We start from the raw sequence: 19,634 nt of genomic DNA, 5'->3' as shown, positions 1-19,634 counted from the left end.
CTTGTTTGATCAAAAATTCTTCACTTTTCCATAGATTTGATAGATTAACTATTCCTTGCTCTTTTGTTATCACTGTCTCTAAATCATGTACACATTTTGACCTTATCTTGGTTATAAAGTGTAAGATGTTGGTCTTTGTCTATTTTCTGCCACATTGTTTTCCAGTTTTCCTAGATATTTTTTGCCAAATAGTGAGTTCTTATCTCTGAAGCAGGTGTCTTGGAGTCTTTCCAACAGTAGGCTTCTAAGGTCATTTACTACTTGAGTATTGTGTACCTAATTGATTCTACTGACCCACAAGTCTATGTCTTAGCCAGTACCAGATAGATTTGAACATTGCGGCTTTATAGGATAGTTTGAGATATGGAATGGCTAGGCCACTTTTCTTTGTATTTTTTTTTTTTTCATTAATTCCCTTAATTTTCCTGACCTTTTATTCTTCCCTATGAATTTTGTTATTTTTTCCGAGGCCTAGAAAACAGTATTTTGGTAGTTTGATAGACATAGCATGTTGATTCAGGTAGAATTGTTATTTTTTATTATATTGGCTCACTCGGCTTTCTCACGATTGATATTTTTCCAGGTGCTTACTGCTTTATGTGAAAAGTAATTTGTAATTGTGTTCATCTAATTCTTAGATTTGTTTTGGTAGATAAGACTCCCAACACTTATATTGTCTAGAGTTATTTTATGTGAAAATTTTCTATGTTTCTTGTTCTTGGTTTTAATTAATTAATAAATTAAAATTTTTAAAATAGCTTTTTATTTTCAAAATACAATCCAAGATAGTTTTCAACATTTGCCCTTGCAAATTTTTCTTTCTCCTCTTGTTCCCCTAGACAATTAATAATCCAATATATGTTAAATATATAATACTTCTGTACATTTTTCTACATTTATCATGATGCACAAGAAAAATCACATCAAAAAAGGAAAAAAAAAGAGAAAGAAAGCAAAAAGCAAGGAAATAATGACAAAAAAAGTGGAAAATACTATATTGTGATTCACATTCAGTCCCCATAGTTCTCTTTCTAGATACAAATGGCTCTCTCTATCACAATTCCATTGGAATTAGCCTGAATCACCTCATTGTTGAAAAAAGCCACATCCATCACAGTTGATCATTAATATATAGAAATGTTGATATTTTTGTGGCTTGATTTTATATCTTAAACTCTGCTCAAGTGGTTAAGTAGTTAGTTGATTCTCTAGGTATACTGTCATATCATCTGCAGAGTGATAATTGTTTCCTCATTACCTACTCTAATTCCTTCAATTTCATTTTCTCTTATTATTAAAGCTAACATTTCCAATACAATACTTTACAGTAATGGTGATAATAGAAACCTTGTTTCATCCCTCACCTTATTGAGAAAGTTTCTAACTTATTCCCATTTTATAGAATGCCTTTTGATGGTATTAGATGGATAATATTTATCATTTTAAGAAAAGTTTTATTTATTCCTACTCTCTCTTGTGGTTTTAATAAGAATGGGTGCTATATTTTGTCGAAAAAAAATTTTTTTTTTGCATCCATTGAGATAATCCTATGCTTTCTATTGGTTTAGTTATTGATGTGACCAATTATGCTGATAATATTTCTAATCCTGAACCAGCCCTACATTTCTAATATAACTCCCACCCAGTCACAGTGTATTAACCTTGTGATAAATTTCTATAATTTAATTTCTAATGGCTCTCTTCAACAATGAGATGATTCAGGCCAATTCCAATGATCTTGTGATGAAGAGAGACACCTACACTCAGAGGACTGTGGGAATTGAGTGTGGATCACAACATAGCATTTTCATTCTTTTAACATGTTAAAATATATATTAAAACCAATATATGTATACATATTTATACAATTACCTTACTTTACAAGAAAAATCAAATTAAATCAGAAAAAATGAGAATGAAAATAAAATGCAAGCAAACAATAAAAAGAGTAAAATAACAATAGATAACAAGGAATCATAAAAAAGGAAAATAAGAATTGACAGTTCTTAAAACAAAAGCACTTAATGATTAATATAATTACTACAATACAAAGAGATATAGACTAGAGGAGGAGATGAGAAAGAATACATCTTTGAGTTGACTGAGCACTAACTTTGTAGACTTCTGGCTGGGGAATCCTGGATTACAGCCTTGCAAGTCCCAACCAGCAAGGTCCCAGGCAGAGCATCCTCTCCATGGATGAGATTCCAATTTTGGAATTGAATTATCCTGACACAAATAGCCCAAGGAACAAAGATGGCCAAATGCCAGCAATACTGACTTCACTTTCTTGAGTGAATCCAGAAGGAGGTCCAGCCCTGCCAGATGTCAAAAATAAAGCTTTACTCCCGGAGTGGCTAGTTCCAGTATATAGATAACGTGTCCTTGTTGGATTTGGCCAGAATCCACCCAAGATGTTATCCTTTTAACTGTGTTTAACAAACTGTTTGTTCCCAGGGTTATTTAACAGCTGCATAATAGAGGTGAATAATAGTTCACTGCATTACCTAATAGACATGGAGGGAAATGAGGGCCAAGGCCTACAGAATCATATACTTGTACCTATATCTTTCATTGCATTTCAGGCATTGTGCCCAAAGACCAGGAGATACATGACAGAATAATGATCAACAAGCCTGGGGAGCTGGGTCAGTTCAAAGATTCTTTACAGATCCAGCAGAAGAGTGAGATTAGTCTCATAGTAGCTAGGCAGGGCCAGCTGCAAGACTAATCCCTTTAGCTGACATCATATGGGAACTGGCTCAAGGAAGCCTAGGGGTTTAACCTACAGAAAATCTTGAATCAGAGGGACTAGGATGGTTCTTGAAGGTTTATCATGTAAAGGAGGAAGTCACCATTGTTCTGCTTATTTCCAGAGGAAGAATCAGAAGTCCCAGAACCAAGTGGTAAGAATGAAAAGGAAGATTCGGACTTCATGTAAGGAATAATACCTTGTAAAATTTGAGCACTCCAGAAATATAATAAATCACTCAGATTGCTCTTCCCACTACACATCTTTGGGGTACCTAGATGTTACAATGGATAGTGCACTGACCTTGAAATAATTTTTATGACTTCAATCTAGCCTCAGATACCAAGTATTTGTGTGACCTTAGGGAAGTCACTGAAACCAGCTTGCCTCAGTTTTCTCATTTTTAAATAAGCTGGAGAAAGATATGGCTAATATTTTTGCAAAGAAAACTCCAAATGATGCTATAAACAGTCAGAAATGAACAAACAAAAATACAAGTGGTGACCACTTATAAGTTATGTTGTAAATGACATATAGGCTGAAGTTCTTCTAACAATAAAGTTCTATAATTTTTTATCATCAGAGCTCACTGGGATGGCCAAATCTAATAGAGGATATATTAGGAAGATGGAACAGATTCAAAAGCAGTGATCTCAGGGGTGGAAATATAGCATAGATTAAAAAAAAATCAAAACATTCACATGCATTTATTAAATATTATGTGGCAGGAACTATACTTAGTGCTGACAGCACAAATGTGAAAGTGAGACATGTCCTGCCCTCAATGAATTCATATTCTACTGGGGGGATATGAAACATTCAAGAGAAGTAAGTACTAGGATAAATCCAAAGGAATGATGAAGTGATTTAGGGAGAGGGGCACAAATCAGGGAATAAGAAATATTTAGTATTTTCCTACCTCATAGTTTATGGTACCCTTTATCAAAATATACTTTTCTTCCTTATCTCTTTTAATAAGATCTATTTGTATTTTTGTGTAATCTGAGATCAGAATTTCTACCCCTGATTTTTAAAAATTTCAGCTGAACAAAAATAAATTCTGTTCAATCTCTTTACCTTTAATCTGTATGTGTGTCTCTGTGCCAGATGTGTTTCTTGTAAACAAAACATTGTAGGATTCTCCTTTCTCATATTCTTTACATTTAGATTTTTCTGCAATATGAATTATCTGATGTTTCTTTGAAACATCTTTGAGATGTATAAGAAAGTTTTCTCAATTTCATAACATTCAAAATTTGGCTCTTGATTACAGTCTGCTTCAATATTAGGGCATTCAAAGGATTTCCCTCTGGTATGAATTTATGTCTTTAAAATTTTCTCTACCACTTAAAAAGTTTTTCCATAGTCTTTAGATTTTTAGAGTTTCTCTTCAATATGAATTCTCTTATATAAATAACATTTCCCATATATTTGAAGACTTTCCCACATTCATTACATTTATGGTTTCATTTCTTTATGAATTTTCTTATGTCTATTCAGATGGCCCTTGTGATAGAAGGCTTTTCCACACTCATTACATTTATAAGATTTCTCTCCAGTATGAATCTTCTTATGTCTATTAAGGATTCCTTTCTCCCTGAAGGCTTTTTCGCATTCATTACATTTATAGGGTTTCTCTCCAGTATGAATTCTTTGATGTGAATTAAGGGCTCCCTTCTGCCTGAAGACTTTTCCACATTCATTACATTTATATGGCTTCTGCCCAGTATGAATTTTTTCATGTCCATAAATTCCTTCTTTACACCTAAAGGCTTTTCCACATTTATTACATTTATATGGTTTCTCTCCAGTATGAACTCGCTCATGCCTTTTAAGGTGATCATTCCGGATGAAGGATTTTTCACATTTATTACATTTATAGGGCTTCTGCCCAGTATGAATTGCCTCATGTAGAACAAGGCGTCTCTTACAACTGAAGGCTTTCCCACATTCAGTACATTTATAGGGTTTCACTCCAGTATGAATTATCTTATGCGAATTAAGCCCTCCCTTCTTCCAGAAGTCTTTTCCACATTCATTACATTTATAGGGCTTTACTCCAGTATGAATCCTCTTATGTGAATAAAAGTTTCCCTTATATCTGAAGGCTTTTCCACATTCATTACACTTATAAGGCTTCTCCCCAGAATGAATTGTCTCATGCACATCTAGATTTCTCTTACATGTGAAGGTTTTTCCACATTCAATACATTTATAAGGTTTCTCTCCAGTATGAATTTTTTCATGTCTATTAAGGTCTTCCTTGTCCCTGAAGGCTTTTCCACATTCATTACATTTATGTGGTTTTTCTCCGGTATGAATTTTCTCATGTCTATTAAGGGATCCCTGGTCACCAAAGGCTTTTCCACATTCTTTACATTTATAGGGTTTTTCTCCAGTATGAATTTTCTGATGTCTATTAAGGAATCCCTTTTCGCTGTAGGCTTTTCCACATTCTTTACATTTATATGGTTTCTCTCCAGTGTGAATAATTTCATGTCTACGAAGGTGTTGCTTGCATGTGAAGGCTTTTCCACATTCTTTACATTTATAGGGTTTCACTGCAGAATGGATTTTTTTATGTCTATAATAGGATCCTTTAAAGCTGAAGGCTTTCCCACATTCATTACATTTATAGAGTTTCTCTTTAGTAGGAATTAGTTTTTGTTGAGAAACGTATTTCTTCTGACTAAAAGTTTTACTACCTGTATTATATTGTCTTACAGGCTTTTCTTCCACATTTTTCTGATGAACAGTAAGGTCTGAATTATAGCTGGAAGCCTTACCACATTCATGAAATTTATGAGATTTCACTCCAGTATGAATTCCTCCATGCACACTAAGGCTTGAATTGATATCGAAGGTTTTGCCACATTCATTAATTCTATGAGGTTCTCCTTGAGAACACACTCCATGAGAATGATTAAGGTTTGACTGGTGAATGTAAAACTTCCTGTATTTATTAAACTTACAAACATTCTTCACCATGGAAATTCTGTTACATGAAGTTTTGCTGTGCTTAACTATTAGTTTCATGGACTGTCCTTCTGGGTTGTTTATCTGCCTTTCTATTCCAGAGTCATAATTACAAGCTTCTCCTAATTTAGAATTGCAGAAATCATCCTTTATGAATCTCTCTATGGATGTTTCATTGGTAGTAATATAGTGTTTTGGAGCTGACTCCTTATTTTCACATTCTCTTTTTTCAACAGACGAATCTGAAAGTAACACAAAAAAGCATCAGCACCCACTGTTCAGTGTTGTGGGAGAAGAAAATTACTTTATACTCAATTCTAGATTCAGTCATTTTCATTAGGAAAAAGGGTGACTATCATAGACAAGGTAGAAGAAACATGATCAAGAGGGAGCTGAAGCCAAAAATGGGTGAGGGGAAAGTAATACAAAACTTCAAAAACATTTAAATTTTCAGAGAGAAAAACAATAATTCTAAAACCAGAGTATTACATTTCAAGTTGATCTTTGATAACAACTGAAGAAGAGACAGTGATTGAAACTGTGATTTTATGAAGAAAATCCCTTGACCAAAACAGGTTTTCACCTTCTATGAAAATTATACCTTGAGCGCTGTCTAAAACATTGAACCGAGAGTTGTCACCACCATAGTGCACAGAGCACTGAACCTCCAGTCAAGAAGACTCATCTTCCTAAGTTCAATTTGGCCTCAGACACTTTCTAGCTGAGGGTCTCTGCACAAGGCACTTAATCCTGTTGACCTCAGTTTTCCCATCTGTCACATGAGCTGGAGAAGGAAATGGTAGACCATTCCAGGATCTCCACCAAGAAAACCCCAAACAGGGTTATAAAGCGATGGACAGAACTCAAGCCCTCAATAGAAAAGGAACATTGAGAGGTTAAGTGAATTGTCCAATATCACACTTAGTATGTGTTAGAGGCAGGCTCTGAACCCAGGTCTGTTAAATGGGAAGCCGGTGCTCTTTACATTTGGTAACACATCAGACCCTTAGAGTCTGCTTTCATGTCCTGTGTTTCCCTGTACTAGGAAAATCCCTCAATTTGTTGAGATAGAAAACCAAAGTGTGAGTCCCAGTTGAGATACTTATCAGATAGGTGCAAGTTAAGAACTTCTGCCTTTCCCCAGGCCTCATTCTAAAATGGGAATAATACAAACACCATACATCCCAAACACTGGTAAAACACTCCTTAGTCTGCTCTTAGGATATTAGTTATAGTTATTATTAAAGTCAATAATGACTTAAAGACAATTTTCTATGAAACAGTGAAACGGCTGACAGCACCAATTCAAGGTGAGAAAAGGAAAGTACAAGGTAGATGGAAGGGGTAGACAGCATCTTTACAGGATCTGTCCCTGAAAAGAATGAGACCAATTGGAAGGAAGATAAAACAGGCAAGAAGTTGGAGAAATGGTCTGATTTTTAAAAATACGGGTCAAAATTAATTATACCTGAAAATTCTTTGTCTTTTTCTTTCAGAAAGAACACATCAAAGAGAAAAAATAATCTAATAACTTAAGAAGACTAAACAGTCATGAAAATAAAGGATAGAACCCTGCATATAGTTAGAAGGCTACAAGAATTACAGCTTTTTCTGAGACTAGAAAGAAATACAAGGGCAGATTTAATAGAAAACCATTTTTTGACATGAAAGGTGAGGTTACAGGAGGAGTGCAGGATGGACAATCACAGCTCCTCTCCTCAGGCCTATGAACCTTGAAAGAGAGCTCCAGGCCCAACATTTCCAAGGTAACTCACTCTAATGAACCAGTCAAGCTTCTGCTGGCAGTGAGTCTGGTCTCTGCCTAGATTTCTGGGTCAGGGGTTTGCAGCTGCATCTGACCCTTTGTAAGCCCCTCTGAGGGATTTCTGGGCAGAGAGTCATATCTCAGAAGAATTTGCCATTTCCTTCTCCACATCATGTCACAGATGAGACCCACAGGATTAAGGGACCTGTCCAGGGTCTCACTACAGGGAAGTGTCTGAGATCGTACTGGAACTCAGAACCCTGAGGATCCTTCAGTCCTGGGCTGGCACTTGGGGGACTGCGACCCCTGCTGCCTGGTTATTACTCACCCTGAGAAATGCATCTGGGGTTTTCTTCCCTTAATAGCCAGGGGGCTTCATGTCTCTCCAGCCGAGAAATCATGTTTAGTTTAGTTACTGGAAGCCCTGCTCAAGGAGAAATAAGTAGGAAGTGCTGAGAACACAGAGACTCCTCAGAACTCAGTCCTGGTCTCTCTCTACAGAAAAGGGACATGTCTGGAAATGCCAATGGAGAAGCATCAATGATGCCTGAACGATGTTTCTCTCAGCAAACATGAGGGAAGGGATACAGGCTTTGGTGCAGACACAGGACAGATGGGGTCGCATTCACCCATTCCTAGTCTGCTGGGAGAAGTCTTTCCTCCTCTGCCCTGGGGCTCTATGGAGAACCTGAAGCATGGCTGAGCAGAGAGTGTGAAAGGAAGAGCCTGCAGGGCTGCAGAATGAAGCTGTTGATTTCCAGCTGGACAAAGAAGGACTTTTTGTCCGGGAAGAACAACAACTGCTCACAAACTGACCAAAGGTCTAAGGGCATTTTTATGTAAAGGTATTTGTGTGACTCTCCCTCCATGTCCAGCAAACTCAAATTCAGCCAAGCTCCTCAGCCACCCACAGCCATGGACAGATGGAATTCTCTGACCTTGCAGTGGCTCACATGATGCTCTCCCTGCCATCTCTGCAGGTCACCATGGGATGCTCCCCCATTTCTACCATTCCCTGCTTTTCCCCTTCAACTCTTGCAAACCTACTTTCCTTCATAGCTTAGATTCAATTCCTGACTGAATAATTGAAAACAAGCTACCTTACCAAGCGAGACAAAGTTCTCATAGTTCTCCAGCATCACGTCCCTGTACATATCCTTCTGGCCAGGATCCAAATAGCTCCATTCTTCCTGGGTGAATTCTACAGCAACATCTTGGAATGTCAGGAATTTCTAAAACATGACAGAATCTTAACTTGAGAGATGAAAGAGACTTAAGAACCCATCTACTAATGGAGTGTGAGGAGGAAGGGAGAAAGACATTTAGATCTCAAAATACAGCCAAAAAATGACATAAATTTTATTTTTTTAATGTCCCTTTTCTTTTTTCCTTCTTATATAATAATAGCTTTTCATTTTACAAAATGCATCAAAGAAATTTTTCAACATTCAACATTAAAAAACCTTTTGTTCCAAATTTTATTCCTCCCTTCTCCTACCCCCTCTTCCGGACAACAGGTAATCCAATATAGGCTAACCATGTGCAATTCTTCTAAATATATTTGTACTTTTATCATGCTGTTTAAGAAAAATCAGATCACAAGGGGAAAAAAAATGAGAAAGAAAAAAAGAGGAACAAGCAAACCACCATTCACAAAAATGGTGAGAGTACAATGCTTTGATCCACATTCAATCCCCTTAGTCCTCTCTCTAGATGTGGATGGTTTCCTTCATCACAAGTCTACTGGAATTGCCTTGAATAACCTCACTGCTGGAAAGAACCATGTCCATCACAGCTGATCATCACATAATCTTTTTGCTGTCCACAATGCTCTCTTGCTTCTACTCGCTTTACATAGCATCAGTTTATGTGTCTTTCCAGGCTTTTCTGAAATTAACCTAATCATCATTTCACATAGAACAATAATATTCCACTACACTCTTAGCACAACTTATTCAGTCATTCATTTTTTAGTTGTTTGACAGTACAAAAAAGGCTGCTATAAACATTTTTGCACATGCTTATTTTTCATTTATTAGGATTTCTTAGGGATACAGATCCAGTAGAGATACTGCTCAATCAAAGGGTATGCTCAATTTTATAGACTTTGGGCAAAGTTACAAATTGCTCTCTAAAATGGTTGAATCAGTTCACAACTCCACCAACAATGTATTAGTATTCCAGGTTTGTCCCATCCCTTCCAAAATTTATCATTAATTTCCTCTCATTTTTGCCAATCTGAGAAGAGTGAAATGGTACCTGAGAATTGTTTTAATTTGCATTTCTCTAATCAATAATTATTTAGAGGATTTTTTCATGACTAGAAATGGCTTTAATTTCTTTATCTGAGAATTGTCTGCTCATGTCCTTTGACCATTTATCCATTGGGAAATGGCATGTATTCTTATAGATTTGAGTTAATCACTTGTCCAACAGCAGCAGATAACCATCTTATAACCCTTAGATCACTACTGGGATAGCTTGTTGACCATTTCTTTCTGCCCAAATTAAGAAGATTGCCCATCTTACATGGAGATACTCCTTTCTTCACCCATCTTGTGACTCTGCTGACACAAGGCTTACTTTAGCTTATGCATCACATGTCAACCAATGCAAATATTCTATGTTTGCCATAGGGATTCTGAAATGACTGGGCATCTAGGCTTACAAAAATAGGGCCCAGGAACAAGAGGCATCTCAGACCATGAGGAAAAGCTGAGATTCCCTTCATTACAGGGGACCATGGATACTTTAATAGTGTATCATTGCTTTTAATTTTTCAAATATAGATCAATGTTCTTTTTTTCCTTTGTTTTTCTTACTTTCATTTCGTTAAGACCAGGAAGATTCAGTAGTAGAATTAGTAGTTCCCTATTTTCAGCCAGCTAGCTATAAGAACTTCCCCTTAGTTTAAAATAAAAAATAATAAAATAAAAGAAGACCAGAACAAATTTCTATTCTTTGCTGTTTTAAACAACCAACCTGTGGGCACCAAGCAAGCCCTAAGTGGGATTCTGATTGGCAGTAAATCTAAAGGTGATCCCAGAAAAAGAAAACTTCCTTTGAAATCAGAAAGCAAATGGAGGTAAGAGAAATTCAGTGGCATTACTGCAGTTTAAATCAATTATATAGGAAAATTGGAAATACAGTAATGACATCAATTGATTTGTGAAAATAAGTTATAATTGGATAATAAGGATATAATAAGTTTGGAAAAGAATTACTGAAAATGTGGACAACAGGTGGATTTAAAGTAAATTAAGTGGATGCTCAGATTAAAAAAAGATCAAATTAAACTGAGCATAAGGCTTATAAAGGTATAAAACACTGAATCTTTGACTGCCCTATTTCTGGCTGAGCCAGTGGGCCTGTCTTTAGGCAGGCTTTGGGGGCAGAGGCCAGGGCCGAGCCCGGTGCCAGACTTGGGTTGGACGCCTGATTCGGTACCAGCCCAACTATAGCTCCTGGCTTCTGGGGTCCAGCAATCCACCCGCCTCAGCCCCCCTTGTAGCAGAGATGACTTGGGCCATTAAGCACAGCCTCTACATCAGGCTTAATGTTGCTGTCCTGTCATTTGTGCTCCCCCTCTTTTGATTTCTCTGCCTCAGTCCCTGCTGATGAACTCCAGGTTCCTCAGACACCAGATTTTTATACTGCACTGCTGTTGTAGACCAGCACATGGTCAATCATTCCTCAACCGATTCCCCTAAGACTTATTCCATGCCAGGGGCCTGAATCACATCCCTTTGAACTGCCTTAGGAAGATTCTGAAGAACACTGGGAGATGAGAGACCGGATCCCGAGGGCCTTTCCCAAGGAGCTGCCCAGTGTTCCAGCTCTGCTGCAGAGGGCACAACTTTGGGACTGGCCACTTTGCTGGAATGCCAAGTGTGTGCTCGCCAAAAGGAATCCTCTTATGGAGAACTCACACACGACAACATGTGCTCACAAGGTGGTCAGTAAGGCAAGGGTACCCTCAATGGATCTGCAAAGAACTTTAGAACCGAGTGTTTGACAGGGGAGACACTGGCCCAGGACCACCCAGCACGGTGTGCCCTCACACAAGGCCCGTGTTCCACCAGGGAAGCAGAGCTGGATTCACTCAGAAGAAACACAAGATGTGCTCGGGGCGAGAAGCCCCTCCAAAGGGTCCTCGGGACCACTTGTGTCTGACCCATGGCCGAGCATTCCAGCTCCTAGTGGTCTGCTCACTCACACTCTGACACATGTAACTCGGCTCTGTCACAGGGATGTCATGGGAGGTCTTCAAGATCTGCACACCAAAGGCTTTAGAAATCTAATAATTATTTTGAATGAACTTTCTCTTTTCAAACCTAGATCCTGTGACTGTTTTTCTAAATCTGTAAAGAAGTAGCAGTGATTTTTGTAAATATATTTGATATTGTTTCATGATAAGTTATTAATGACTTTAATTTTCCATGTTGATTCTCTGGGGTTTTCTACAGAAATTTGCACATTGTCTACAAGTAGAAATACTGTTTTTCTTCTTTGCCAATCTATTTGTACCTTTTCTTTCTTCCCTTATTCCTGTACTTAGTATTTAGAAAACTATGTCAAACAGTGGTGTGGAGAACAGAACATCCTTGCTATATCTTCATATTTATAGGGAAAGTTTTCTGGTATTTTGCCATTATAGATAAAACAAGGTCATATCTTTAGATAAGTACTTTTGATTACATTAAAGAGGGGCTTTTCCAGACCTACCCTTTCTAGATTTTGCAAAAGTAATTAAGCATAGATTATTTCATCAACATTGTCTTGCTAAGAATAAGTTAAGTCATTCACCTTCAAGCATCATACTGTGCTGCTGTTACTGTGTGCAATCTTCTGATTCTATTAGCAAAGATTTTTCTTACTGGGTTCTTAGTGTTTTTGTTAGTTATATAATTATTTTTTAAGGTAATGAATAGGCAGAACTCAATCCACCAAATATTGCTAATAAAAGCTTGCTATCTGAGATTTAAAGGGAAGAACTACATCAGACCAACAAGTAGTCTGCAACATTTAAATGATGATAAAAGATGAAAATTTAAATCTTTTTTCCAAATAAAGGCAATTTTAAATATTCATTAAACTTTTTTTTTTTTTGAATTCCAAATTCCTTCCTTCCCTCCCTCCTCACTGAGAAGGAAAGCAATTTGATATAGGTTACATAAGTGTAGTCATGCAAAGTCCCTGAGTATTTATGATTAACAGTTTTCATATGGAAAAACACTGATGATCAACAGACACATGAAAAAAAAATGTTCTACAGTGCTAATAGCAGAAATCCAAATAAAAACAGCATTTAAGTTTTGCTTTATATCCAACAAACTGGCAAAGATGATTTTAAAATGCCAATGTTAAAAAAAAAATGCCAAAGTTAAAGGGTCTAGGGGAAGTCAGGCACACTAATATACTACTGGAAAAGCTGCAAACTGTTCTAGCCATTTTGGAAAATAAATCAGAAATTGAGAGGATGCCCATCAATTGGGGAATGGTTGAACTTGTGGTACATGACTGTCATGAAATACTACTGAGCTCTGAGAAATGAGGAGCAAGATGATTTCAGAGAAACCTGGAAAACTCACATGAATTGTGAAAAGTGAAGTAAGCAGAATCAGAAGATTGCACACAGTAACAGCAGCACAGTATGATGCTCAAAGGTGAATGACTTAACCTATTCTTAGCAAGACAATGTTGATGAAAAATGCTATCCAACTCCATAGAAAGAATGGTATATGAATACAGACCCAAAATACTATCTTCCACTTGTTTTCTGGCCTCTTCTTGCCTTCCTTGTATGAGTTTTCTTCCATAAAATAACTAATAGCATAATACTTTATATGACAGAACATGTATAATGTGTGTATTTGTGTGTATAAATATATCTGTATCTCAGATTGCTTAATATTATCTTGAGGGAGGAAAGCAGGGAGGGAGGTGTAAAATGTGAAACTCAAAATTTAAAAATCAATGACTGTTAAAGATTGTTTTAGCACCTAAGTGAGGAAAAACAAGATAAAATTTTTAAAAATGAAAACAAAAAAAAATAAAGGCAGAACCAAGAAGACTTGGACAAAGAATGGACAATGTGCCGAAGGAGGTGGGGATGATTCCAAGATCCTGAACAAAGTGACTAAAAGAATGATGGCACTCTGCAAAGAAACAGAAGTCTGGAGGAATGCCAGGTGAGGGGTTATGGGTGAACGTGAGCTTTCTTTCTTTCTTTTTTTTATTATAACTTTTTATTGACAGAACATATGCTTGGGTAATTTTTTACAACATTATCCCTTGCACTCACTTCTGTTAATTTTTCCCTTCCCTCCCTCCATTCCCCTAGATGGCAAGTAGTCTTATACATGTTAATTATGTTATAGTATATCCTAGATACAATATATGTGTGCAGAACCAAACAGTTCTCTTGTTGCACAGGGAGAATTGGAATTAGAAGGTAAAAATAACCTGGGGAAAAAAACAAAAGTGCAAACAGTTTACACTCATTTCCCAGTGTTCCTTTTCTGGGTGTGGCTGATTCTGTCAATCATTGATCAACTGGAAATGAATTAGAGAAGGTGAGCTTTCTTTTGGACATGTTTCACTTGAGATGCATCCAGCAGTTGGACTGTGATGCAAGAGGGGTTCTCAGAAGACAAATCAGGCCAGGCAAGGCTTGTTCTTCTCCCTATACATGTCTATATTCTTACCTTTTTTTTTAAGGCCATGGTCCTCCAAAATCATTCCTTCTTCAGTGTTTTCTTTGAGATTCTCACCAGGACACACAAATGTCCACTTTTTCAAGTACTGAATAAAATAGAATTATCATAATTGAAGACATCACAACAATAATAAATACTAAATACAAATCCTTCTGTGTCTAAAAGAACTAATTATCTAAGGAAGAGGTCAGTAAACAAATATTCTAGTTAGATTGAGATATGTAGTTATATACCTTCACATACATATAATAGACAAATACGTTTGAGAGACAGAAAAGAGAGAAAGTAAAAGAGTAATAAAAATGAGAAAAGAGAAAGAAAAATAAGAAAAAGATATTGAAAAAGAAAAGTTTAAAAAAAATAGAGAAAGAACACACAGAGAGAAAAGTAAAAAGTCTGGAAGAACTGGCTCCAAATCCTATCTTAGTAGGATCTGACATTTTACTAACACTGTGAGCCTGGCCAAGTCACATTGACTTTCCAGGACTATAAAATGAGAGGGTTGGACTTGAAGAAGTCTATGTTCCTTTCCCAAGCAAGTAGGTAGCACAGTAAAAACACAACCAGGCTGGAGGCAAGAAGATATGAATTTAAATTCAGCTCCAGATAATTAATAGCTAGATGACCTTATACCCAGGCAGGTAGATGATGCAGTACATAGAGTATGATGGTGCAATACATAGAGCATGAGGACTAGAGGCAGGAAGATATGAATTCAAATCCAGCCCCAGCTAATTAATAGCTAGATGACATTGAGTAAGTCACTCAACCCTTTTTGCCTCAGCTTCCTCATCTATAAGATGAGCTGGAAAGGACTCCAGCACCTTTGCTAAGAAAAGCCTCAGAATGAGCTGAACACAAGTGACACAACTCCACAACAAAGCTCTCTACAGATCTCAAAGTTAAGTATTCTAAAATCATAAAAGATCAGTAGAGATGTAGGTACCCACATACACATCTATACATTTTTTCAAACTTACGACTATTTCATTGGTTGGGGAGGTCCATCCCTCTCTAGGCGCAGATCTTCATTTCTCTGAGACCTGGGACAAAACCGCAGAATTCTTTTCATCAAAACTTGAAGACCTGTTGCTGATCTGATTGTGAACTTAGACAGGCCAGGCCTTGAAGGAAGACAGCTGGAGATTATCCCCAGAAGCCTCTCTAGGTGAACAGGACTTGTCCATTACCTATTTGTAACCCTTCCAAGAACAAAAGTTTTCTTTCTTCCTTGTAGATGATCACAACATGGTCAGCAGAATCCTGCCAGGCTGGCAAGGCTCCTTGATACAGAGCACTGAGGACCAGCTGTATCTAAGTTTAGAAAGGATCATCATTTAGCTAACTACCTTTATGTTCAGTATCATAATGCACAAAGAATGAACTGGTTGTATGGCCCTGGACAAGTCTCTCCACCAGTATGTCTCAGTTTCTTCAATTATAACTTAGAGATAATCACAGCTCCTAGAGATTCCCCTTTAGTTTATCTGACAAATGGATATAACAGTGGCACCTCCTTCTCAGGGTTTCCTTCCCTCAAATGGGCTGTTGTGAGAATTAAATGAGATAACCATGTTGAATGCTTTACAAAACATTTCTCAAAAAAATATTTAAAACTTAATACAATATAAAAAAAGAAAATAAATGGGAAAAGACAGAAAACAGAAAGAAGTTGTCATGTGCACCGAGGAACATGAAAGAAGATTCAAAATAGGTTACAATAAATTTCCACTTCAAGAAAGCATATATGACAACAAAAGACACATTCATGAATGTCCATGTTGTGCTTTTGTTCCCCGAAGTCCACTTTTTACTTTATTTCTTTTTCTCCTTTCATTCTGTCCACTTCCCCCAAGCAGCTACAATTAAGCAGACATATTGATGTTCACATGAATATATATATAAGCACACATCTATCTAGACTTACATACACCTATACATTATACATACATCTATATACAGATTTACATACACCTCCTACATGTATATACACATATATAACCCATCCATACCCCAACACATACATGTATCTATATGTACACATGCGCACCTACACACGTATATACATAGACATCTATCTGAACCTCCCACATAAATATATCTATAAAACACTTTTATTCACCTACAAGCACACACACACACACACACACACACACACACACACACACACATATATCTACATCCGCATGTTGAGGCACAAGATACCCCAACAATATCAGGGGCCTCAAACCGAATCCCGGGTATGGGGAAAGAATTTGTAAACTGTTAGACTTCAAAGTAAAGGGGCAAAAGTTTATTATAAATAAAACGCCAGCTGAAGCTGCTAAAGTTCCAAGGGAATTTAGCAATGAGACAAGCAAGGAGGTCATTTTCTAGGAAAGGGGTCTCTGATCTGCTCATTTTAGGGCTCAGAGGCACAACTGAGGAGGGCACGGTGGGGTACTTCCCTTCATTGAACTGAAGCCACGGGGCTCCCAGACAACAGATGGTTCTCCCGCAGGCAGCACCGTCGGTGACACCGGCCAGACCCGTCAGCCCTAGAGCTTCTCGGGAACTGCTACATTCTGACACCTCGTCTCTCCCACACAATCACACACGTACCTCCCATGTCCTCCCGCATTTACACAGACAAACACACGCATCTAAAACAACGCCCGCAGAGCTGACACATGAGGTACATTTCTCTCCTGAGGGAATCACTCGGTTTCAGGGCCTCCCTCGTGGTTTTCTAATAAACTCTACCCGGATCCTCGTTACAAAGTTGCTGAAAGTCTCCTCCTCCCAGTTCCTTTCCTGGCTTGCCCTTTCCTTCCCCTCCCCCACCCAGGGATCCCTCCCTCCTCTCACCCTCCCCTTTATCCCACTATTAATCTGCACACAGGACCGTAAATCTGAACTCCCACCTTTTAAGGTCTTTATAAAGGGTTGGCTATTATCTTTCTAGCTCACAACAAAACGGTCAAAGTGGCCCTCTGAAACCACATCCCCGCTGCCTCCAACCACCCCCCTCCCCCGGCGCCTCGGCTTTTTCAGCCATGCCTTACCTCAGAGAGGTGCCATAGCTATGTCCCCCAGTACACAGACACTAGAGGCCGGGCCCTCGATCTGCCTTTTTCCACGGGCGCTCCACCAACGCTTATTGCCTGCAGGCACTTACGTGTTCCTGGCTGGCACTCAGTTGGTGCGTAACCAATGCAGGCTCTGCATGGTGCGCCCCTTTTAACAGACGAAGAAAAAAGTAACGCTCAAGGGTCTAGCTCGGGCCACGCAGCCAGGTAGCCTCGGTGGCGGAATTGGAACCCAGGACCCGCGGGATCTATTTCTCCCTCTCCCACCTCTGGAAGCTAAGCGGAAAAGGATGGAAATAGACGTGTCCCCAAGTGAGCCTGAGTAGAAGTAGATGGCCCTTGCTGGCATCCGTCGGACCCGGGAGTCCTCTCCTGGCTTCTGGGAAACGTAGTTTCCGGGATGGCGCGCAGGCGCACGGATGACTTTAAATCACCAGGACTTAAACTGATTTTGATTAAGCGCCTACTTCGAGGCTAACCCAGGTAGTCCCTGCCCCAAAGCAGCGGGGAGAGAGAGTTTTGTAAAACCAGACACTGAGAAGTGATTTTATAATATTTCCAAAATAAATAGCCGATTCATGCGCAGCTATTTCTGATGCTTCTAGAACTCCGTATGCAGGCTCCACATGGCATCTCCCCTAATTCTGCTAGACTTCCCATCCCGCCTTCTCCTCCTTACAGCTAACTAGTTCTTGTAGGGAGATAAGTCCCTTTCAGGATTTAGCCTGCCTGCTTGGGACATGCCCCAACCTCATGGGTGCTCCCTTTCTAGTGGGTAATAGTGCGTTTCACTGAGGAACTTGTCTTTCATATGCTCTCCCACTCTATTTCATATTTACCATTCCTGGTATTTATTGTATCTCTTCATTTTGTCCCCTAAATAACTACCTTTTGCCAAAAGAAAAGGCATGGGGGAAGGAGAAGGGGAAACACACCAACAGGCAGGGTGCTGTGGGTGGACTGACCCAAAGGAAGGCAGCAGCCTTGGGAGGGTTCCATTTACTGGGAGAGTTCATCCCATTCACATTCACATTGTGAAATCTTCACATGACTGAACCCTAACTTTTGGTGCCAAACTCCAAGTCATAAACCACATTACCTGTTAGGCTACTCCTAACCAGGCTGTACCTTTCCTTACCCAGTCTCCTCAAGGACTCTTGGCATGTCTCTGGTACATGAGATGAGATAGTCAGTCACCACACCCAATGGAGGTTGCAGCAGTCACACTTTATTTGGTACAGCTCATGATATCTCTCCTTCTCCCTCATCCTTTGTTCCTTATATCTTCCCCCCAACCATCCTCCATTTCCCCCATGGTCATATACCTTGGCAACAGTCCTTCCAAAGGAGGGGAGTGCTTGCCCTGTTCTTGGCATATACTCAGTGCATGGCTGTTTGTGACTTAATTCTCTTGCTGGAACACTGGGTGCACACCAGTCAGCAGAATACACACCCAGTGCCTCAATCCAATTCTGGTTTGTACTGTTAGCCAAGGCATTGTGTTATAGGGGTCATGGAAAACAGGTGGGATAGAAGGTTCCAGGGCCCAACAATTACCTTCTCCTCCTGCTTTTCCTCTTCCTTTTGTATATGGTCTTCCCCCATAAATAAGTCCCTTGAGTACAAGAACTGTTGTGGCTTTTTTTTTTTTTCCTTTTATATTCCCAGTGTTTTGCACTGTGCCTGGCTCAGAGATTTAATAAATGTTTATTGAATTTGTTGAATCCCTTGCAAATTGAAAATTCTCTGATTTTTGATAACTTTTCCTTCTTATCCCTAAGACCCACACATTCAAAGTAAAAAAATGGGGGGGGGGAAATGAGCTATTCTTTCCAGCTTCATTTCATCCAGTTTATCTCACTTCTCATTTGTTGAAGCTGTCTATAGTGGCAGTCTCTGGAATTTTCACTTATACATCTTTCCATGGTGTATTCTTTATCTCCAAGTCTTTTCCCTCCTTGTATATAAGCTGTAGGGAAATTCTAGCAGGCATGGAAGGGGTGATGTCAGCAAATAGTAAAGATAGTTATTAAAACTGATGTGAATTCTGAAATTCTGAAACCAGTTTATTCTCTCCCTTTCTTTGGAAATGATAAAAACTCAGTTCTCATTCTGAGAACTCAGTTTCCCCGTCTTGTTGCCATAGTTAAGGAAACCATAAAATGGCCAGATTGTCTTGATTAGCAACTTTAAGGGCTTTCCCTGACTGCCTTTGTTGTGTTCAGGCTGAAGACACCCAACAAGAGTAGGATCCCTGAATCATTGTTGCAGGTTTGGCCAAAGAATTTGCACCCTCAGTTAGTCTCCATAAGCTGCTTGACAGCATGTTAATTTCCAAGGGAATTTTAGCAAAG

General features: G+C 38.7%; 1 protein-coding gene across 1 annotated transcript; it reads right to left on the bottom strand.

Moving 5' to 3' along the window:
• Positions 1-381: 381 nt before the first annotated feature.
• LOC141554173 (uncharacterized) lies at positions 382-17,628 on the bottom strand. Its single transcript, XM_074285796.1, has 6 exons — positions 17,257-17,628; positions 15,193-15,255; positions 14,201-14,297; positions 8,599-8,725; positions 7,822-7,917; positions 382-5,970 (listed from the first exon to the last, which is right to left on the bottom strand). The coding sequence occupies exons 3-6, from the start codon at positions 14,216-14,218 to the stop codon at positions 4,211-4,213; spliced, it is 2,001 nt and encodes a 666-aa protein (XP_074141897.1). The 5' UTR covers positions 14,219-14,297; positions 15,193-15,255; positions 17,257-17,628; the 3' UTR covers positions 382-4,210.
• Between the last annotated feature and the right edge of the window lie 2,006 nt (positions 17,629-19,634).

The sequence above is a fragment of the Sminthopsis crassicaudata genome, chromosome 2, assembly GCF_048593235.1.
Source record: "Sminthopsis crassicaudata isolate SCR6 chromosome 2, ASM4859323v1, whole genome shotgun sequence".
Classification (NCBI taxonomy): domain Eukaryota; kingdom Metazoa; phylum Chordata; class Mammalia; order Dasyuromorphia; family Dasyuridae; genus Sminthopsis; species Sminthopsis crassicaudata.
The sequence above is the reverse complement of the archived record's forward strand: the minus strand, read 5'-3'. Positions and strand labels throughout refer to the sequence as shown.

What these genes read in the sequence shown, in the direction of transcription:
- LOC141554173 (XM_074285796.1), bottom strand. An exon ending in TGAGAACTTTGTCTCGCTTG is followed by an intron (nt 7,918 to 8,598) that starts GTAAGGTAGCTT and finishes CTCCTTGAGCAG; the next exon opens with GGCTTCCAGTAACTAAACTA. An exon ending in CCCCAGATGCATTTCTCAGG is followed by an intron (nt 5,971 to 7,821) that starts GTGAGTAATAAC and finishes TGTTACTTTCAG; the next exon opens with ATTCGTCTGTTGAAAAAAGA.